General features: G+C 45.6%; 1 protein-coding gene across 1 annotated transcript in view; it reads left to right on the top strand.

Annotated features, from left to right (window-relative positions):
• The window catches only part of COL4A5 (collagen type IV alpha 5 chain), a 568,084-nt gene extending 553,200 nt beyond the window's left edge, over positions 1-14,884 (top strand). The window contains exons 49-51 of the mRNA XM_069612627.1: positions 1,169-1,283; positions 1,465-1,637; positions 13,347-14,884. Coding sequence (XP_069468728.1) covers positions 1,169-1,283; positions 1,465-1,637; positions 13,347-13,428 — 370 coding nt within the window. The 3' untranslated portion in view covers positions 13,429-14,884. The remainder of the gene's footprint in view (positions 1-1,168; positions 1,284-1,464; positions 1,638-13,346) is intronic.
• The last annotated feature ends 3,007 nt before the right edge of the window (positions 14,885-17,891 follow it).

Here is a 17,891-nt window from a genome sequence, read left to right as displayed (position 1 = left end):
AAAAAGATCCCGAAAAGATCTGGTGCGAGAGAAATAGGTCGAGATGCAGAATCTGTGAGAGGAAGGTGTCATCCATCAGAAGAAAACAGCCAAGGCTAAAGGGTTGCCTGCCACAGCTACACAGAAATCTTGCCCTTCAGGTCCGTCTGGTTTTCAGGAACATCTTTCCCGCATGCAAGCCAGCAACTGCCCACGCTTTTATACAGCAGGGACAGAGGTTCTATCCCAAATACACAAAGAGAGGACAGAGTAGGACCGATAAGAGTGATGTGCCATTCATGTCAGACCACACTAACCAGAGAGTGAAAGAGCTTGGCTGGCCTCACAGCGGAGAAAATATTTAAAGTTTAAGATCCTATGAATAGGCTCCAGAACCCTTCAGAGGGTAGCCTCAAAATACTTTCAGAGGCATATATTGGGTAGAGAAAAGCGTTCTGTTGAGCCCAGAGTCAACTGTTTGAAGCACAAAGTGAAAGGCATCCAAGTCCGCCTTCCTAGCCTTTGCGCATCGCCTGGCCCCTCACTTGTGCACTCACCTGCTCTTTTCTCCCCTCCGTTCCCCATCCCTAGCCAGTCTCTCCCCCTCTCTATTACCAATTCTTCATTAATCTGCCAACCATCAACTGGTACCCCCAAACTACACTTGCTGGGACCGGATATGAAACAATGATGAGAACACGCTTCCTTGAGTCTCGCGGCCCTTTTTCTTGATCCCTATCAAGCAGACTGACCAGCGCTGCAAAGCTGCCACTCAGCAACATATTGGCACTGTGAAAAAGTATTAATTGAGTGAGACCGCAGAAGGGATGAGTGTGGAAAGCCATGGAGTGATTGAAATGAGTGAAATGAGTGAACAATACAAAAACCAGAAAGTCCCCCTGATGTCACCTACCAATGCACAGTATTATAAACGGGTCTGCGGAGCGTTGTGTGCATTCATATCGCCCATTTCGCCACATTTTATCGTGGGACATGTCAATGGGGTACAAAGTGGTACATAGGGGGTAGGATGTAAAATAATGGGCTGCAGGAGGGGGGAGTCAGGCGCCTGGACCCCCATTAAACAACGCGGAAAGTTTCAGTGCAATGGGAAATAATATAAATCCGTGTACATTAACAGTGCATTTGCATATCTTTCTGACTGTGTCTTTGCTCTTCCCCTCTCCAGGTGTGCAGTATGTGAAGCCCCAGCAATGGTGATCGCGATCCACAGTCAAACAATCCGGATCCCATCCTGTCCCCAAGGGTGGAACTCTCTCTGGATCGGTTACTCCTTCATGATGGTATGGCGCAGGGCGGCCATTTTGGGCGGGCCCCTTTTCTAGTCACTACGCTGTTGTGCGCATGTACTTGGTGTCAATTGGCGTTCTAGACTCTTTCTTCTTAAAGTGGCAGGGTTTTATTTCTTGAGCTAAGCACCCCTGAAAGTCCCCTTGCCTTCTTAAGACTTTCTTTCTCTTGCAGCACACCAGCGCCGGTGCAGAGGGGTCCGGGCAAGCATTGGCGTCTCCAGGCTCCTGTCTGGAGGAATTCCGTTCGGCTCCATTTATCGAGTGTCACGGTCGGGGCACCTGCAATTACTATGCCAACTCGTACAGTTTCTGGTTGGCAACAGTGGAGATGTCGGAAATGTTTAGGTAAGCAGAAATGTGCAATCTCCAGGCAACACATTACATAGGATAATATTATAAGTGTATTTATTGAGCGCGGACCAAGCTGACAGAACGGTTTACAATCATAAGGAGAAGATCAAGGTTGGGGAGCAGAGAAGCAAGGGAGTGGGGATTTAACAGGGGAAGGATCCTCAAGTAACCAGGGAACAGTGGGCATAAGATCACCCAGTCTCAGGTATGGTGGCACGGTGTATGGACCTAGGCGTTGGGGCCAGTCCTTTACGTTTGAGAGCATGTGGGGCATTATACCCAGTGTGTCGATTGGTCGGGCTAACGGCTGTACAACTGGCTGCTCGTGCGGCGATTTCTACACCAGTTTTAACAACGCTGTGCCACATACACAGGCTCTAAACAGCGTTTGCAATTTAGTGTTTTACTTGATATGATATATGATATATGATATGATATGCTGTGCTTTGGCTTTTATAACGTGCCTATACACAAGTGTTTCAAGGCACGACGAGGCAAGGGAGGGGAACAGAGGGAAGACCGAGAAAACGATCTTACTAGGCCAAGTGGCATTGAGATCGCGCAAGTGTAGGGGAGGGGGAAGGGGAGAAGTGCAAGAAGAAAGGGGGAGGGGGCAGTGCAGTACATGGCATCAATAGAATGATTAAATATTATAAATAGAGACAATACATAGAAGTGTGGCCAGCTGGTGGCAAGTGCAGGGGTAAGTGTAGACAACAAGTGTCGGGTGCTGGTAGGGGACTGTTGTGGTACAGAAACAGCCCCTGAGTGCAGGGTTGCCAGGGGGGCAGTGCAGGTGGGACTTGGGTTGTAAGGCTGTTTTCTTTCATTGCATAATTCAACTTCCGGTTTTAAACCATTGTGAATGCACCACATGGCACTTTTGCAGAGCAACATCTTTTCAGCAGCAGCTGGCCGCGATCCTCATAGCCTGTCATGTTTAATTACTGGCCGCGATTGAGTTTCCATTACAAGTGGAAAATGGAGCTGCTTGTTGTGACAGATGGTTATGTACTTTTACGGGTTGGGGGGTTCAGTGTTTAGCAAACTTAGCCTTATCAATGTACATGGACGGGGGTGATTCTTTTTTTTTTTATGAATTGGGCAAACGTCCGTTTATTTCTTCCGTTTTAATTCTCCAATCTCACACTGGTTCTCCCTAGCAGACTGGATTTGAGACTATCTGTGGTTTTTTCTAATTAAGTATTACCTATAAAGTATATGGTAGTGGAAGGAAAAAAATTAAATGCACATTGAATGAAGAAAGCGCACAGATCAACGAGAGGGTGGAATAGGGAAAAACAGGGATGTCCTTCAAAAGAACTGAGGGATTGGAGCCCGCATTGACTCATTTCAATTTAATTTTCAATATTTTTTAATTTTAGTAGATTTTTTCACTGCTTATTATAAATATGTTTAACGCACCCTTTACTCCCTTTCATATCAGGGCCAGGTGCAAACACGCCTGGTGTTTGTTAATCTATTCCTTCAGTTATAAAAGCCACACGTCTTGTGAAAGTTCCTCAGCTATGTGTGCTTCTATGTCTGTGCAAACCACTTTTTAGGCCCTGCCCAAAAATATGGTGTCAAAATTTGTTGGTGGCCCCCACTCTTGTACTATTTAAAGCGCTGGGCCCGAGTCCGGTCCTCAACATGTAACTTTCAAATGCATTTATTTTTTATTAAGCCTAGTGACAAAACCAATATATGTTACAAAAATCAAACCATGTATTGTTGTTTCTATTTTCCCTTCAGAGTATTACAAAACCAGTAATATATTTCCAATGACATTCTTATAAATATGAGCGAGGGAGACCTCTACTGGAAAAGAGCAGTATTGTCACGCATAATATTTTCATTGACTTTTAGTGGGGAAATCGGGTCAGGAAGCACCAGCTTCAGGGCGATTTCTTGACCCTGCCGGGACTCAGCACCAATGAACCTCTTCCCACTTAAAGCTCTGATTGGCACAGAGAGTCAGAAACCGAGATTCCCAACAAGGCTGGCACGCCAGGGGTGTGTCAGCGTGTCGCCCCATATGTTTGATAAAGTTTGATAAAGTCCCAAAGGGAACAGAAGATGAGTCTAGGGGTATAGGAGTGGCCATGGTGAGAAGAGCTCTTCTATCCAACTTCTGTGATGGGGCGTTCTTTCTGAAGTTGGAATGATCTTAATACTAGTAGGTTACTCCCCTCTGCCCCCTCCTCCACTCCAGAGTATGGGAGGCTTCCCCTGGCAGGTGGTAAGGCGATTTGGTAGCCCACATGTTCATAGTGAGCCACGTGAGATTGGTTGTTGCTATAGCATGGATGAACGACTGCCTGGGATTCCGAATTTCTGATGAGCCTTTTCTGAGCGGAGAACCAGGCGCCTCTGTACTGAGGCATCAGCTGTCAAGGCACTATGGCTTGAAAAACTGGGCTCACCGATGGGCTCTTCAACAGCAGGATCCTGGTTGTGTGTTTTGAGGCTTTTTTCCAACAATCTCGTCAGACACCAGTGGTACCCCTGGATGGGTAGAAGACCTCTTGTCATTGAATCTTACTAGACAGGCGGACCACCAAAGAGCAGCAGACTGGGGCTACAGCTATGTAGAACCTACACATGGTAAGCATGTGCAACGGCTGCCAGCATTGCCCCACAGCCCAGCCACCACAGAACCCCCAGCTCCTGTCATGTGAGCACTCCTTGCCCTACACAGAGGTGTCACTTGCAGAGGGGATGTGCAATGAAAACACCACCCCATTTCTGGCAACTATTCTGCCCCCAGGAGGAGACTGGGTGCTTTTGTTCATCTTACCCAATGGGAAATTGAAGGGGGGAGCATGCTTGTACTCAGTAATTTGGAAGAGGCGCATCCACTTGCAAGTCAGGGAACTGCCCATATTAAATGGGCACCAGTTTAACTAATGCCTGTGCACTCGTTGGGGCTTCTGACCAAACTGTGGGGCGCAGGCGGCCATCTTTCATCTTCGATAGCCGATACCCCAGCCCTCCAACAGAAGGAAAATAGGTAGAGACTGTTCAAACATAAAATGAAATGAAATGATAGGTTAATTATAACGCACTTAATACCCAGAGGTTTCTAAGAGGGGACCCAGGGATCGAACCTGTGTTGCTCCGTGTCATCTTGCTTCCAAGGCGAGCATGTTGCCCCTGAGCTATCCTCCCGAGCAACTCAGCCATATACTCACCCAAATGGACAGCCATATACCCCACATCTGCCCAGAAACACTTTGTATATACTCTGGCTGGGATTTGTATTGGGGCCAAGTATCCCCAGTCCCCAGTTCTTGCCAGCTCAGTCGCATAAAGCAGTGACTGCAGTTTCCTTGCAGGATCCCGCCAATGCGAGTGTATGACCTGAGAGGACTGGAAGATGGCCACATATAAAGTATAATAAAGAAGAGATCTTAAACCATGAGAAGCAGCCATTTTGTATATATGATATCCTAGGCATTACCAATGTCAAAAAGAATGGTGTGCAGCAGTGCACCATGAAAACAGTTCACATCGGTTGACTGCCACCAGCCTGTTCTGTTTACATCACAAAATCCGCTTCAAGGATATTAACATATAGGCAAGGGGAGCACAATGTGTCCCTGCAGCACGCCATTTAAGATGCCTTGTGCTGCCATTTAAAAACAAAGTTGGAAAGGAAATGGTAGAGGCTCTTCCTGCACTGCTAACCATAGGGGCTGACCAGTGCACCCTCAACTAAGTGAGTTGAGTCGGTGAGGCAGGCAAAAAGACCTCCCTAACTCCAAAGAACGGTCAGGATCCAGACTATTGGCAGATTTGCTGGGGGACTCCATTGAAGTCTATGGAGAAAAGTTGCAGAAAGCAAAACCTTCTTAACATGTGTAAGTTAGGCCATGTGTGATTTACTCCTGGATCCAGAAATTATGATATGACTTGGTTTATAGTGATAATATCGAATGCAAAAATGTCGAAAGTCATTTTTCAAAAAATTATGTCGAAAAAAAAATCGAATTTCTTTTTCACTATGTTTTTTATTCGAAATGGGGGGTTCACCTCCAAACACCCTTTTTTTTGTTTTTTGTTTTTACCTTTTTCTTTACTTGCGAAACCCCCAAAAAAATATATACATAAAAAAATAAAGAATTTGATTTTTCTTTTTGACGTTTTTTTGATATTATGACTGACCACCATATGACTTCATGTTCACAGAAAACCATGTGCAACGTGCATTTGCATGTAATTGATAGGAATTAAAACAAGTGTTCTTGGCCCCGAATGTTGGAATCAATATGTGCATGTTTACCTGAATGCATACAGTACATACATGCGTGTCTAGGGCTTGTGAATCTGTTTAGATTCACATGCTACGCATGTTGCGATAGCTACTTGCAGTCCTCGACTATTGCAAACTGTAGCACTCCACCACTCCAGGGCCCTGCAGCCTCCTGATGGGAAATCTGACTCATTCCCACAGTGATCAAAAAAATCGAATGCTGGGGAAACTAAACAGAAACACAGAAACATGTCACAGAAGAGGAGAGTGTGGGAAAATCCAAACGTGGCACCAAAAGAAATGGCTCTGACCAACAAAATTCCTAAAATGGCTCTGAGAAAAAGGCACCGAAAAATAGGACTCCAAGCATGGTGCTGAGCTCGGATACCAGTTTATACAACACCTTTTTTCAAAGGCGTATAACAACCCTCTCAAACTTATACCCAGCGAAGTATACTCTAGCTTATGGTGCACTCTCACACACTCCTGCAAGGCTGAGATGGATAACAGAAACGGTGGTAACCTGATGAGGAGTATAGTGAGGAAGACATTGAGAAAGATGTTGAAGACGGTGGTCAGTCATAATTTCGACAGTAAAAATGGCGACAGTCAAAATTTCGAAAAATAAATGTGGAAAAAAATAATGTCGACAAACAATAATGTTGACATTTTTTCAATATTTTTTCGAAATGTTCTATTTATTGTATAAATAAATAAATAAATATATATATAACTAAAATGTGTTGAGTATGAGGGGTGAGAGGGTGGTGGGGGGTGGCAGGGGGGTGTTTGGTGAGGGGGGGTTGGGGGTGTTGGGTGAGGGGGGTTGGGGGGGACACCCCCATAGTAAATGATACTCTTTTTATTTATTTAATTATTGAATAAATAAATAAATATATAATAACTATGTGTTGAGAATGAGGGGTGAGAGGGTGGGGGGGTGGCAGGGGGGTGTTTGGTGAGGGGGGGTTGGGGGGACCCCCCCATAGTAACTGATACTCTTTTTGTTTATTTATTTATTGAAAAAATAAATAAATATATATATAATTAGAATGTGTTGGGTATGAGGGGTGAGAGGGTGGTGGGGGGGGTTGGCAGGGGGGTGTTGGGTGAGGTGTTGATAGTTCTAATTGATATTTTTTTGTCGACAAGAAGACTACAAGGGTACAACAATCCATGTATGAAGAACAGCCAGAGTACATTGGCTCAAACATGCAAAGTACTTTGCAAGGACTGACACCTGATATCAACGGACAACTGGAGTTACCCAATGGCATCTCTCAATGACCCAGAACCCCCACCAGCCAATTCCCAACACACACAACATATCAAGCAATGTTTAAACGTGCTGCGGCAAGCTATAATGTAGAGGTTGGAGAGGAAACTGAGGAAAGATGTTATTGAACGTCTTCTAGAAGAACCAAAGTCAGTCGGTATATCCCTACATCGCAATTTGTTTGAAGCAACATTAAGCATCTTTCGACTCACATGCCACTGTTAAGGCAGCAAATGCCAGGAAAGAGTAAAACTTAAATTTGTCGATCTCATAATCCTGGGGGACAATTAATCCCATATTCTATGGTAGAGCTACAACTCAAAATCGTTGTGGGACACCCACTTCCACAAGAGATTCCCCCAGGATAATGAAAGTAAAATTGTGTTTCATGGAAGAACAATGTGTACTGGAGCAGCATACAATGTACGCATAGCTAAGACACCCCTGATAAATAGACATGCCAGCTCCTAGTGAGAAGCCACACGGGGCCTGCTTAAAGACTTGCCTGACAATAAGCGTCTTAAGGCACGAACCATCATTAAGGAGGAGCAATTAGATGCCAACCAGGTAATCATGAACAGCCTTGATGCAGCTCAAACCACTGGTCATCAAGCAGCCAATGCAACAGTTTCCGAAGTCATCTGAGGACCCTACCCAAGAGGAGAGGCTGGAGGTGCAGTAGAAAAGGAGGAATAAGAAGGTGAAGAAGCATTTGCTCTGTCTCAGTAAGTCAAATCATGTGTCTTCTCCTACTCCCACAAGATGAAAGTGAGGACTCTTCTGGGGAAAGGCGTCAATTCATTCTACGCCTGCTTCTGGAGAAGTGTTGGAGTTTAAGAAACACATGTCAGACATCTTCTTGAAGGCCTTCACTGGTACGGTTTCAGCCTCAATGTCAATGACAATATGGATTCCACTGCGCCTAGGTCATTTGGCAGTGATGCTCTAGAGGGTAGCTGTACACTTCAGCTGAGCTCCCATGAAGGTCCATGCAGTCCATCCTTGATGCAGGGTAACGCATACTCATTCTCCCTTGATAACTGGCTAAGGCCCATTATTGGACTTCATGGCAAACCAGGTGGAGATTTTATATTTGGTGATGCACCGGAAATGTAATTGCGCCATTGGGTCTCAGGGCTCTGTTTAAGCCTCAAGGACAATATGCACTCATGGGAATCCTGAATAAGGGCCCAGAGAGTTTAATGCATCCATTGTTAACCCCGTCCTGACCCTGTGGCAATCTCCTTTTTCCACTCTGACAGTTCACAAGGAGTTCAGAAAAAAGGTCAAGATTGCCCCCGTTGACCACATGTTCCTCTTGTGGAACCCCTCTCTGGAGAGTCTGATGGTTCAGGTGGGTACAACCAACCTGACATCAGCCTTGATCTCCTGGGATCTTCCCCAGATCGAGATGGGGAAAATACTGTTGCATTTGTGAAATAAATGTTTTGCTTTGGGGAGCATGGCTCTAGAGCACCTTCTGGCCATAGCAAAATATATACCTGTGCTATGGGCAGTCATCTCAGAGACCTCGTTGCATATGTCTGAGGCATAACTCAGGCACAGCTTTCTGGACATTGTGAAGGAGACAGTGTGTCGACCGCTGCAGATGGGCCAGAAAGATTGTGTTGGTTGATCCATAGGAGCAGCGTCTGCGATGAGGTATTCTTTTCTCAAACCTTCAGGCTTTGTCCCTGACATGCATTCCAAACTAATAGACCCACCTTTTGACATTGTTAACTTGTATGGATCAAAGGCAGTTGAATCTCTAGAGGTACAAGGAATCCAAGGTCACAGCTAGGTTGCCCGGCTTGGCGGTGTAACAGCCTTCCTCTTCTACCATTCCCTTGCATATGTTTGCGTAGGCTGAGGCTTTCAGCCGTTCACCTCATTTGTACACAGGAAGACTCAGGATTATTTGGCCAAGCAAGGAGAGAGGTGCCTCCAAGAGCCAGTCTTTGGCAGCATTGGTGCCTTCAGTATTCTCTTCTCTGCAACCTCTTTGACGTTCCTTCCCCTCACTCCAGTCTCGCGGGTCGTATCAGCCTTTGCTGAGGTATGGCAGCTGTTCCAAGGGTTAAGATGGCTGCCGGCTCCAGATAGACATGCCGGCAGCAGCTCTGGCTGCTAAAGGGCTCTCGCACGAATCCCTAACACCCGAGGACCAGGGAGAGCACCCCCGGTGCAACACAGGCATAGCGCTACCTGCAGGCAGAGCTACAAAAGGCGGGAATCTGAAAACGCAATAGCGTGCCGCACACATGCACTGCTACCCATGCAGCCTCTGTTGGGCTGCGGCAGCATCCAGCACCTGCATCTCCCTTGGGGCGGTGAGGCAGGGGCTAAGTGCGGCTGTGGAGTGTGTGCATGGCTGCACCAACCTGACAAAGAGCACAGTGTCAGCGGGGGGCACCCGGGGACGCAGCCCCATCGCATCTGCAGGCAGAGGCCAAGCTGGAGAAGAGCCACCTGAGGGGGCGAGAGGTGCCGGAGCGAGCTGTGGCGGTGCATCCCGCTGAGAAGACCGCAGGGTGAGGATCACCTTCTGCGTACGCAACAGTTCTTTATCCTTTCTCCAGTTCAGTAGTTTAGTGTCAGTGTTTCTTTGGCCTATGTGCATACTCTAAGTTCTCTGTACTGCCTACAGCCCTTACTCCCTCAAATTAAGCCTGGCTACCCAGCTATTGCTACCAACAACACCTGTGTGGTTCAGGCCTATAGTTGGAGCCCTGTGTCCCAAGTGTGAGTCTTGAAAATGCATACAATTGGTGGACTTTTATAAAACTCCCTAACAGTGATGACCTCAAATCACACAGTGAACAGACTTTGATCCCAGGCAGAGTGCTCTTGGCACATTAATTTGTTGTAGCTGCAAGCCATCAGATTGGCACTGATGGATTTCTTGCCCTTCATCCAAGGGAAGAATGTCCTGATACTGATGGACAATACAGTGGTCATGCATTACGTCAAGACGGAGTCGAGTGCGGTCATTCTCCCTCTGTAGGGTAGCCATGAGGCTCTGGTTCTGGGCTCAGGAGAAAAGCATGTTGGTCTCAGAAGCCCATCGGGGAAAAATGGACAATAGGGTGGCAGGCGCTCTGAACAAGCAGGGTGCAGGTTCTCATGAGTGAGAACTTTGCCTGAAAGTCCTCCCTTAACCTTTGGGGGAACCCCCTAGTCAAACCGTTCATGATGGATAACAAAGTGAAAGCTCTCCTGTTGGAAGGAATGCATTTCTGGTGGAGTGGACTTTTAGACTTCCTTATGCATTTCCGCAGTTCCTGTCATTGCACTAGTGCTCAGGATGCTGACGAGGTTCAAATCTTGCACAATCTTCATTGGCCCAATATGGGCTCAAGGAACATGGTACCAGATCTTCAAGGGGATGCCATCTGTCTGCATCAGTGCCTTCCTTTAAGGGTGGACCTTCTGTATGTCTTCATGCATGAGAGTTGAAATGAATACGCATGGTGATTGGGATTTGAATGACAGGTTGTCTGCACGAAGGCCTGAGACAGGTCATGCAATGCAAGAAGAGAACATTTTAATTTTGCTTTCTCCATAAATGTGCCAAAATCGAGGTTAACCCTATCATAAATAAAGACATTTCTTGGGGCAGAGTTCCCCTTCAAATGAGAGGGTTTAGGCAAAGTGTGTGTTCAACTTTATCTGCCATCAGTTTCTTTAAGAGGAAGAAGGGTGATGAAACAATTTAACACAATGGCATCTTGTAATTACCAAGTTCTTCATGCAAGACTTCAAATGCAACCTATCTAGGAATGTCTCAGGTCACAATGGTCGCAAGCAACAGCGGGTTGAGAATATCTAATAGTGGTTTCACAGCAGATATTAAAAGGTCTGCCATGGTGTAATGTCACAAACATGTGTGCATCCGCTTGTGCAGGTGACCAGAGCAGCCAGAGGCACAGAAACTGCTTTCCGGAACACCTGTGAGTACTTGCTCTCAAACCTCAACTTCAACTCTCCCTCTGTTCTTATCCTCCTCGATCTTTCCTCTGCTTTCGACACCGTCAATCATGCCACCCTCATAAATCGGCTCCATGATACCATGGCATCACTGACCGTGCACTGGATTGGTTGACCTCTTTCCTTTCTGATCGGCCCTCCTATGTTGAACTGGGCCCTTTTCTCTCCTTTACCTCAATATCTACTTGCATCGTTCCTCAGGACTTTATCCTCTCATTGTGGCTTTTCAATATCTACCTTGCCCCCATTGCCCACTTGATCTCCACCTTCTATCCTCATTTTCAGTGTTATACTAATGACACACAGCTCTCCTTTAAGCTTCCCTCCTAAACCTCCTATACTTCCTCTCTCATTCCAGATTGTCTGACTGCTATGCAGGCATGGTGTGCTGCTAACTATCTGTGCCTTAATGCCAGTAAGACTGAGATCATCCTCATTGGGACTCCTGTCCCCTGCTTCACTCTTACTCTCTTGTCACCCTCCTTGGGCCCCCTCCCCTCACACCTGTGTGAGGAAAAAAACCTGGGTCATCTTTGACACCTCTCTCTCCTTCTCGCCTCATATTGCTGTTCTTGCCAGAAGGCTCCCTTATAACTTCATCTCCTCTGAGTCATTCTCCCTTTCCTTAACTTCCCCCAGAAAATCAATGTCTCCAGATCTCTGGAGTACTGCAACAGCCTCTTCCTCAATCTGCCTCTTTCCTCCCTCCGCCCCTTCAACTAATCCAGAATAGGACTGCAAGAGTTATCCTTGGCCGCAAGCCCACGGACCGCAACTCTCCATCCCTAAAATCTCTCCACTGGCTCCTGGTGGCTGCAAGGATCAAATTCAAGGCCATCTGCATCACGCACAAGGCTTTCTGGGGCCTGGCACCTCGCTACCCCCAACTTTCTCTCCCTAAATACCTCCCTGCTAGAGTCCTTCAGTCCTCAAGCTCCAACTCTCTGCAGATCAGACGTTTCTCCAATGAGAGAGTGGGGTAGATCTCTTTCTTCGGCAAGAGCCTCCCTCTGAAACGCCCTCCCCACCCTCTCAGACTTGAGCAGGATCTCCTTAAGTTCTGGAAGCTTCTCAAGACTTTTCTTTTCTCCTCCTCCTTCCCTCTCCCCCTCCCTAATGTTCCCCTGCTGCTGCGACTGGTTGCCTAGTCCCTTATGAGACTTACAGGGGACAGACCCTCCTCGATCAGTCTACCCCAGCACCCCTATAACCAGCACTTGTCCTCGGGCACCCTTCCCTGACTAACCGCTAAGTCTGGTCCACCCCCGTCCTTGCACTAGTTTGATCCTTACTGCCGCTTCCCATGGCACTTGCCCTCCTGGGCTCCCCTTAGCACTTGGCCAGCTACTGGGGTCTCCTCCCTCCTGCACTTCTCCCTCCCCCTTCCCTTATCCCATCCCTTCCTCCCTGACCTGCCCCCCCCTTCACTTATGTCACTGCACTTGAACGATCTGAATGTCACAAGGCCTAGTAGGACCGGTATTGTTGTTCTCTCCTCTGTTCCCCAACCCCCTATTTCTTGTGGCACCTGGAAACACCTTTTGCTGAATAGGCACCATATAAATGCTCAATAAATAAATAAATGTGTCCAAACAGAAACAATCCATGGAAGGAATATTACTGGGTAAGTAATGTCTGATTATATAGCGAGTGAGAGAGATGAAGATATTAAGGTCTCCACATTTTATTTCATTTTTTTATCCTACCTACAAATATATTCTCTAAACATGTATTGATTCCTACCCACATGCTTCTGATATTACAGACACACTTGTGCATACAAGAGTGGCAACACATCTGGGAATTTCTGACTACCCTTACACTGTTCACCATATGCATTGTCCTTCCATAGCTCTACGCCTGATATTATCCTTGCAATACCTACTAATACTCATCTTGTAATAACTTGTGTACATAGTGTGCATGTTTGTACATACATTGTGCTCTTATAAGGTACACAATAGTGAATAGTACATAGTGTACTTATTGGGAGACTGACTTCTTCTAGATGAAAGTCATACTGAAGCATGGACAAATCTTCATGGTTTAGCTCTTCAGTGTTATAAAACTGGTTTCTGTAACTGAATCCCCAAAAAGGGATTGGTCTGGACTTGCATGCGTCATGTCCCTGTAAAGATAGCCAGGTCTAGGAAAGATCACTGACTACCTCTCTTTTATTCACCAGTAAACCTCAGTCAGAAACCCTGAAGGCTGGAGAACTGCGAACACGCGTAAGTCGATGTCAAGTTTGTATGAAGAGGACGTAACATCTTAAAGAAAGTTTCTTTAAACACATTTGGATAACAAAAAAATCTTAGGATGGATTGTCCACTACGACAACAATGGTGCTATTGTGCTCAAATGAAAAAGAATTCAAAGGAAAGCTATGAACTTGTTGTAAAGCATACGGTTTCAGATGTACCTCACCAAAGTGCCATATTGAGGATTTGTCCGCTGCATTTTGACAAAAGGACTGAAAAACAGATTAATCTCTTGGTAGTGGAAAATGTACCTGACGTCTTGAGAATCAGAAGATGAAGTTTTTCCCCATACCAACATGGCACTTTTTTCATCATCCAAGAGAAGAAACGCACTGAGTATGTTTAGATTAACAAGACTGCAGTTTTGAAAAATATCCTTTTTCATGGTGCTACTAACCCTACCGTGTCCCACATTTCTGAATATATATTGTTAAGCTTATTTCTCATTGTAAGTAATTAAATGTGTATATCGTGTAAACACCTCTTTAACATAATCGTACAACCATTCAAAACCGAGACAATTTTGAATCACATTTCACAAAATATTTATGCAAAATTCAATAGATTTTTTTTAAAAAAAATACAGCAGTATTTTATATGGATTTTAATGTCAGGAGATTTTTTATTACCTCTTTTGCATCCGACAACTACTGATTTTTATAGTGTTAAGCCCCTCCCCCTTTTTTCACTCCACTTTTCGTTTGGAAATGTCATTGAAAATGTTCATTGGTAGTAACTTCAATCTGGTTTCTAACATTGTCCCGCCTGCAACAATTGTTTTTGTGCTTAAGAATATTTTTTTAATGTTTTTGTATTCTGTGAAAATATGTCAAATGATTAGCCATACTATAAATAAATATATATATATATATATCTTTTGAATAAAATCAAACATGCAGGATTTGGTACCAATATCGATACCTTTGTAAAATACCCCATACAAATGAAATGACCTAAGCATGTCGAGTGATGCTTACAGAACACATATCTTTGCTCGAAAGCATAGTCATGTATATTATTATGCAGACTAGCTGTACACTACTTTAAAAAAAACTTGAGTTAAATAAAAAAGAATGTGACCACACCAAACATCCTATTTTTTTATTGCAATTGATGTTTCTATTTTATTTTGTCTGTACTGTGTAAACCCATGCCGTTTTTGTCTGTGTTGATGTATTCATAGTATGAGTCACAACTTTCTTGGACTATTTGTTGCTATTTGTATATGTGTTTGTCTTCGCCAACATGATTGTTTGTGTATTAGACACATCATTTTTTTGTTCATCCTGTATGTAAACCTACCTGTATGTTTCCTGAGCACTGTGTGAACAAAGAAAACACTTCCTATTTTTCCAATAGCAGTGGCTCTCATTTGATGTCTAGAGCTGCTTTTTCTATGTTTTCGGCCCAAATTTAACAGCTACCAAATGTGCATTAAAAAGGACAACTATAAACGAGCAAATGTTGTTTTCTCCTTTTATCGGTATGAGATGGTGCATTCTTGGGGTTTGTAAGATTTTCCACAATAAGGTACATTCTTGGGGTTTGTAGGACCTACCACAACAAAGCTATGTCTCGAAATGCACTCTGTCTCTTCATACTGTTTTCTTAGTTGGAAAATGTAGTGTGAAATGGACTGATCCGATTTTGTAGCCATTGTTAATTGGGAGCAGACCAGCAATGCGAAAAGTACAGTTGTCTCTGGGTGCATGTGCTTAGAAATAGGCTGGTGTTTAGATGCTCCTTTCTTTTCGTCTTACCCCATTAACACATTTTTGGGAATCCGTCCCCCCACCCATTCGTATAGTATGCCTGCCCAACAGGGACGGAACTGGAGTATTGTGCCACACACATCTGTTTCATGAAAAGCAAAGTGATGCGTGAGCCTTATACACCAGGCCACTCCTCTGCTATCAGTCCTTTTTCCAGTGCAGTGCTTACTCCACACACACAGTACCAATGCATGCGTACCAAGTCACTGTAATCCCTACCGCCTCTAGTGCATAGTAAAATAATGATTCCACACATAGACCATGTGCTCAATATAGTAGCTAGACGGAGAGAAGGGCTTAGCACTTCTAAACCATTCCCAAAAGTATCACCAACATTCACAGTACATCTAGTCGTCTAATACCAGAGCTACGTGATCTCAAAACACTCCTTGAAATGATAGGATATAATGTGATCCAAGTTAAGCACAGAAGCCAACTATGTTCCAGTTGGCAGGAGTGGAGTGCAGTGATGTATTGCATTAGAATTTGTAATAAGTCAGAGGTAACTGTTCAAATTCTAGTTTTAAACAGCAGAGACCCAATGAGGACCCATAAACAATGTTAAACTTTCGCGACATACTGCTTCTAATCACTTTTGGAGGAGTTTCATAGTTTGTCAAAGATCCCCATAGAATCACCAGGGAAATATCCATAGGAAAATTGTGGGTTTTGGGTAAAAGACTGGTAAAAGACTTTAAAAACACGCTCACCATCAGTCACACAAACCAATATCATCCCAAATTGTGAAGCCCTACTCACCAAGATCTCCATGTCGCCTAACGATTCCAGACTGAGATTCTACTCATCGGCACACCCACTCCCTCCTTCCCTGCAGCTCTCTGGCCGGCCTCTCTTGGCCCTCTTCCTGCTCCTGCCTGCAAGGCAAAAAACCTCTGGGTCATCTTCGACTCCACACTCTCTTTTTCTCCTCACATATCTGATGTCTCCAAGAAGTCACACTTCCAGCTGCACCTCCACAGAGGTATCCTTCCTTTCCTCTCCTTCCCCCAGAAGCTCACTGTCTCCAGAGCCCTGGTTCTCTCGAAGCTGGACTACTGTAATAGCCTCTATCTTAATCTGCCTGCCTCTACTCTCCGCCCTCTGCAACTCATCCAGAACAGGACTGCAAGACTTGTCCTTGGCCTCATGCCCAGGGACCGTATCTCTCCAGGACTGAAATCGCTACACTGGCTCCCAGTGGCTGCGAGGATTGAGTTCAAAACCCAATGCATTGTCCACAAGGCCTTCTGGGACCTGGGGCCAAAATACCTTCAACTCTCTCTTCCTAAATATCTTCCTTCTCAAGCTCTTCGCTCATCCGCCTCCTACTCCCTCAGGGTCAGCCGCTTCTCCAAGCAACGTGTTGGTGGTAGATCTCTCTCTGCAGCAGGGGCCTCCCTCTGGAACAGCCTTCCTGCCTCCCTGAAACTTGAGGAGAACCATCTCCGGTTCTGGAAGCACCTCAAAACCTTCCTCTTTGCTTCTGCTTTCTCTCCCCCTCTCCCTTGCTAATTACTGAAACTGCACTGAATCTGCAACTGTGCTACTCACCGTTCTCGGTCCTTGGCCCAGCCACTCTCCCCTGCACTGCCTCCCTGGCAACCCCTGCACTGCAGGACTGTCTCTGTATCCCTACAGCCCCCCTCCCAGAACTTGTCTGCACTTACCTTGCACTTGCCACCAGCGGGCCCTTATTATTTATCTTGTATTCTACCAACACTGTACTGCACTTTTCCCCTCTCCCTTTCCCCTTGCACTTTTCCCTTCCCCTCCACCCTTGCACTTGCGCGATCTAAATGACACCTGGCCTAGTAGGATCGTTGTCTGTCCCCTCTTGCTCCCCCCTCCCTGCCTCGTCGTGCCTTGAAACACTTATGTATAGGTGCATTTCAAATACCATATCATATCATATCACACTTATCTACGTCCACCTGGCCCCAGCCTCATCTTCAAAGACAAATTCATGCAAAGTATCTTCACCTCCATAAAACCCAAATCCAAAGTCATAATCCTTGGAGATCTCAACGTTGGCCTCAAGGACCCAGCTGACTCATTGGCCACCAGCATAGCCATGGCACTTAACCATGCCGGCTTCTCACAACGCTCTCTCTAGCCCACCCATGACCAAGGCCACAACTTAGACTCGTTAAGCGACCTCAAATGTAACATTCCCTCTCCCTGCCCAGGGTCGGACCATCACATTATTGCCTTCAAAATCCCCCACTCTGAACGCCTGAGACCAGCTCACCCTGCCAAACCTGAATTCATGGCCCGGTGCACAAAATACCTCAACCCGACCAACCTTGCACCGCTACTTGCCACCTTGTCGCCCCCCCCAATGTCAGTAACAGACCCAGCAGCACTGGTTGACCTCTACATGCAATCTATTGCACAAGCAGTCAACACGCATGCCCCTCTCAAACTAAGGAAAGCCAAACCCACACTAAATAAAACACCTGGTTCACTCCTGAACTCCTTGAAATCCACCCCAATAGGTGCACCGCCAAACTAGCTTGGATAAAAGAACCCTCCCCTGCCTCGATGCCCTTTTTTCCTCACTTGCCAAAAACTACAAAAGGAAAATCCATGCTGCCAAAGCCAATAGCTACAATTCCAGAATTAGTAATGCCTCATCCAACTCCCAGGAACTTTTCACAATTTTCTGGGAGCTAGAGTCCCCCCGACCTCAGCCAGACC

The sequence above is a fragment of the Ambystoma mexicanum genome, chromosome 5p (genome assembly GCF_040938575.1).
Source record: "Ambystoma mexicanum isolate Mex_15411 chromosome 5p, UKY_AmexF1_1, whole genome shotgun sequence".
Taxonomy (NCBI): Eukaryota; Metazoa; Chordata; class Amphibia; order Caudata; family Ambystomatidae; genus Ambystoma; species Ambystoma mexicanum.
The sequence above is the reverse complement of the archived record's forward strand: the minus strand, read 5'-3'. Positions and strand labels throughout refer to the sequence as shown.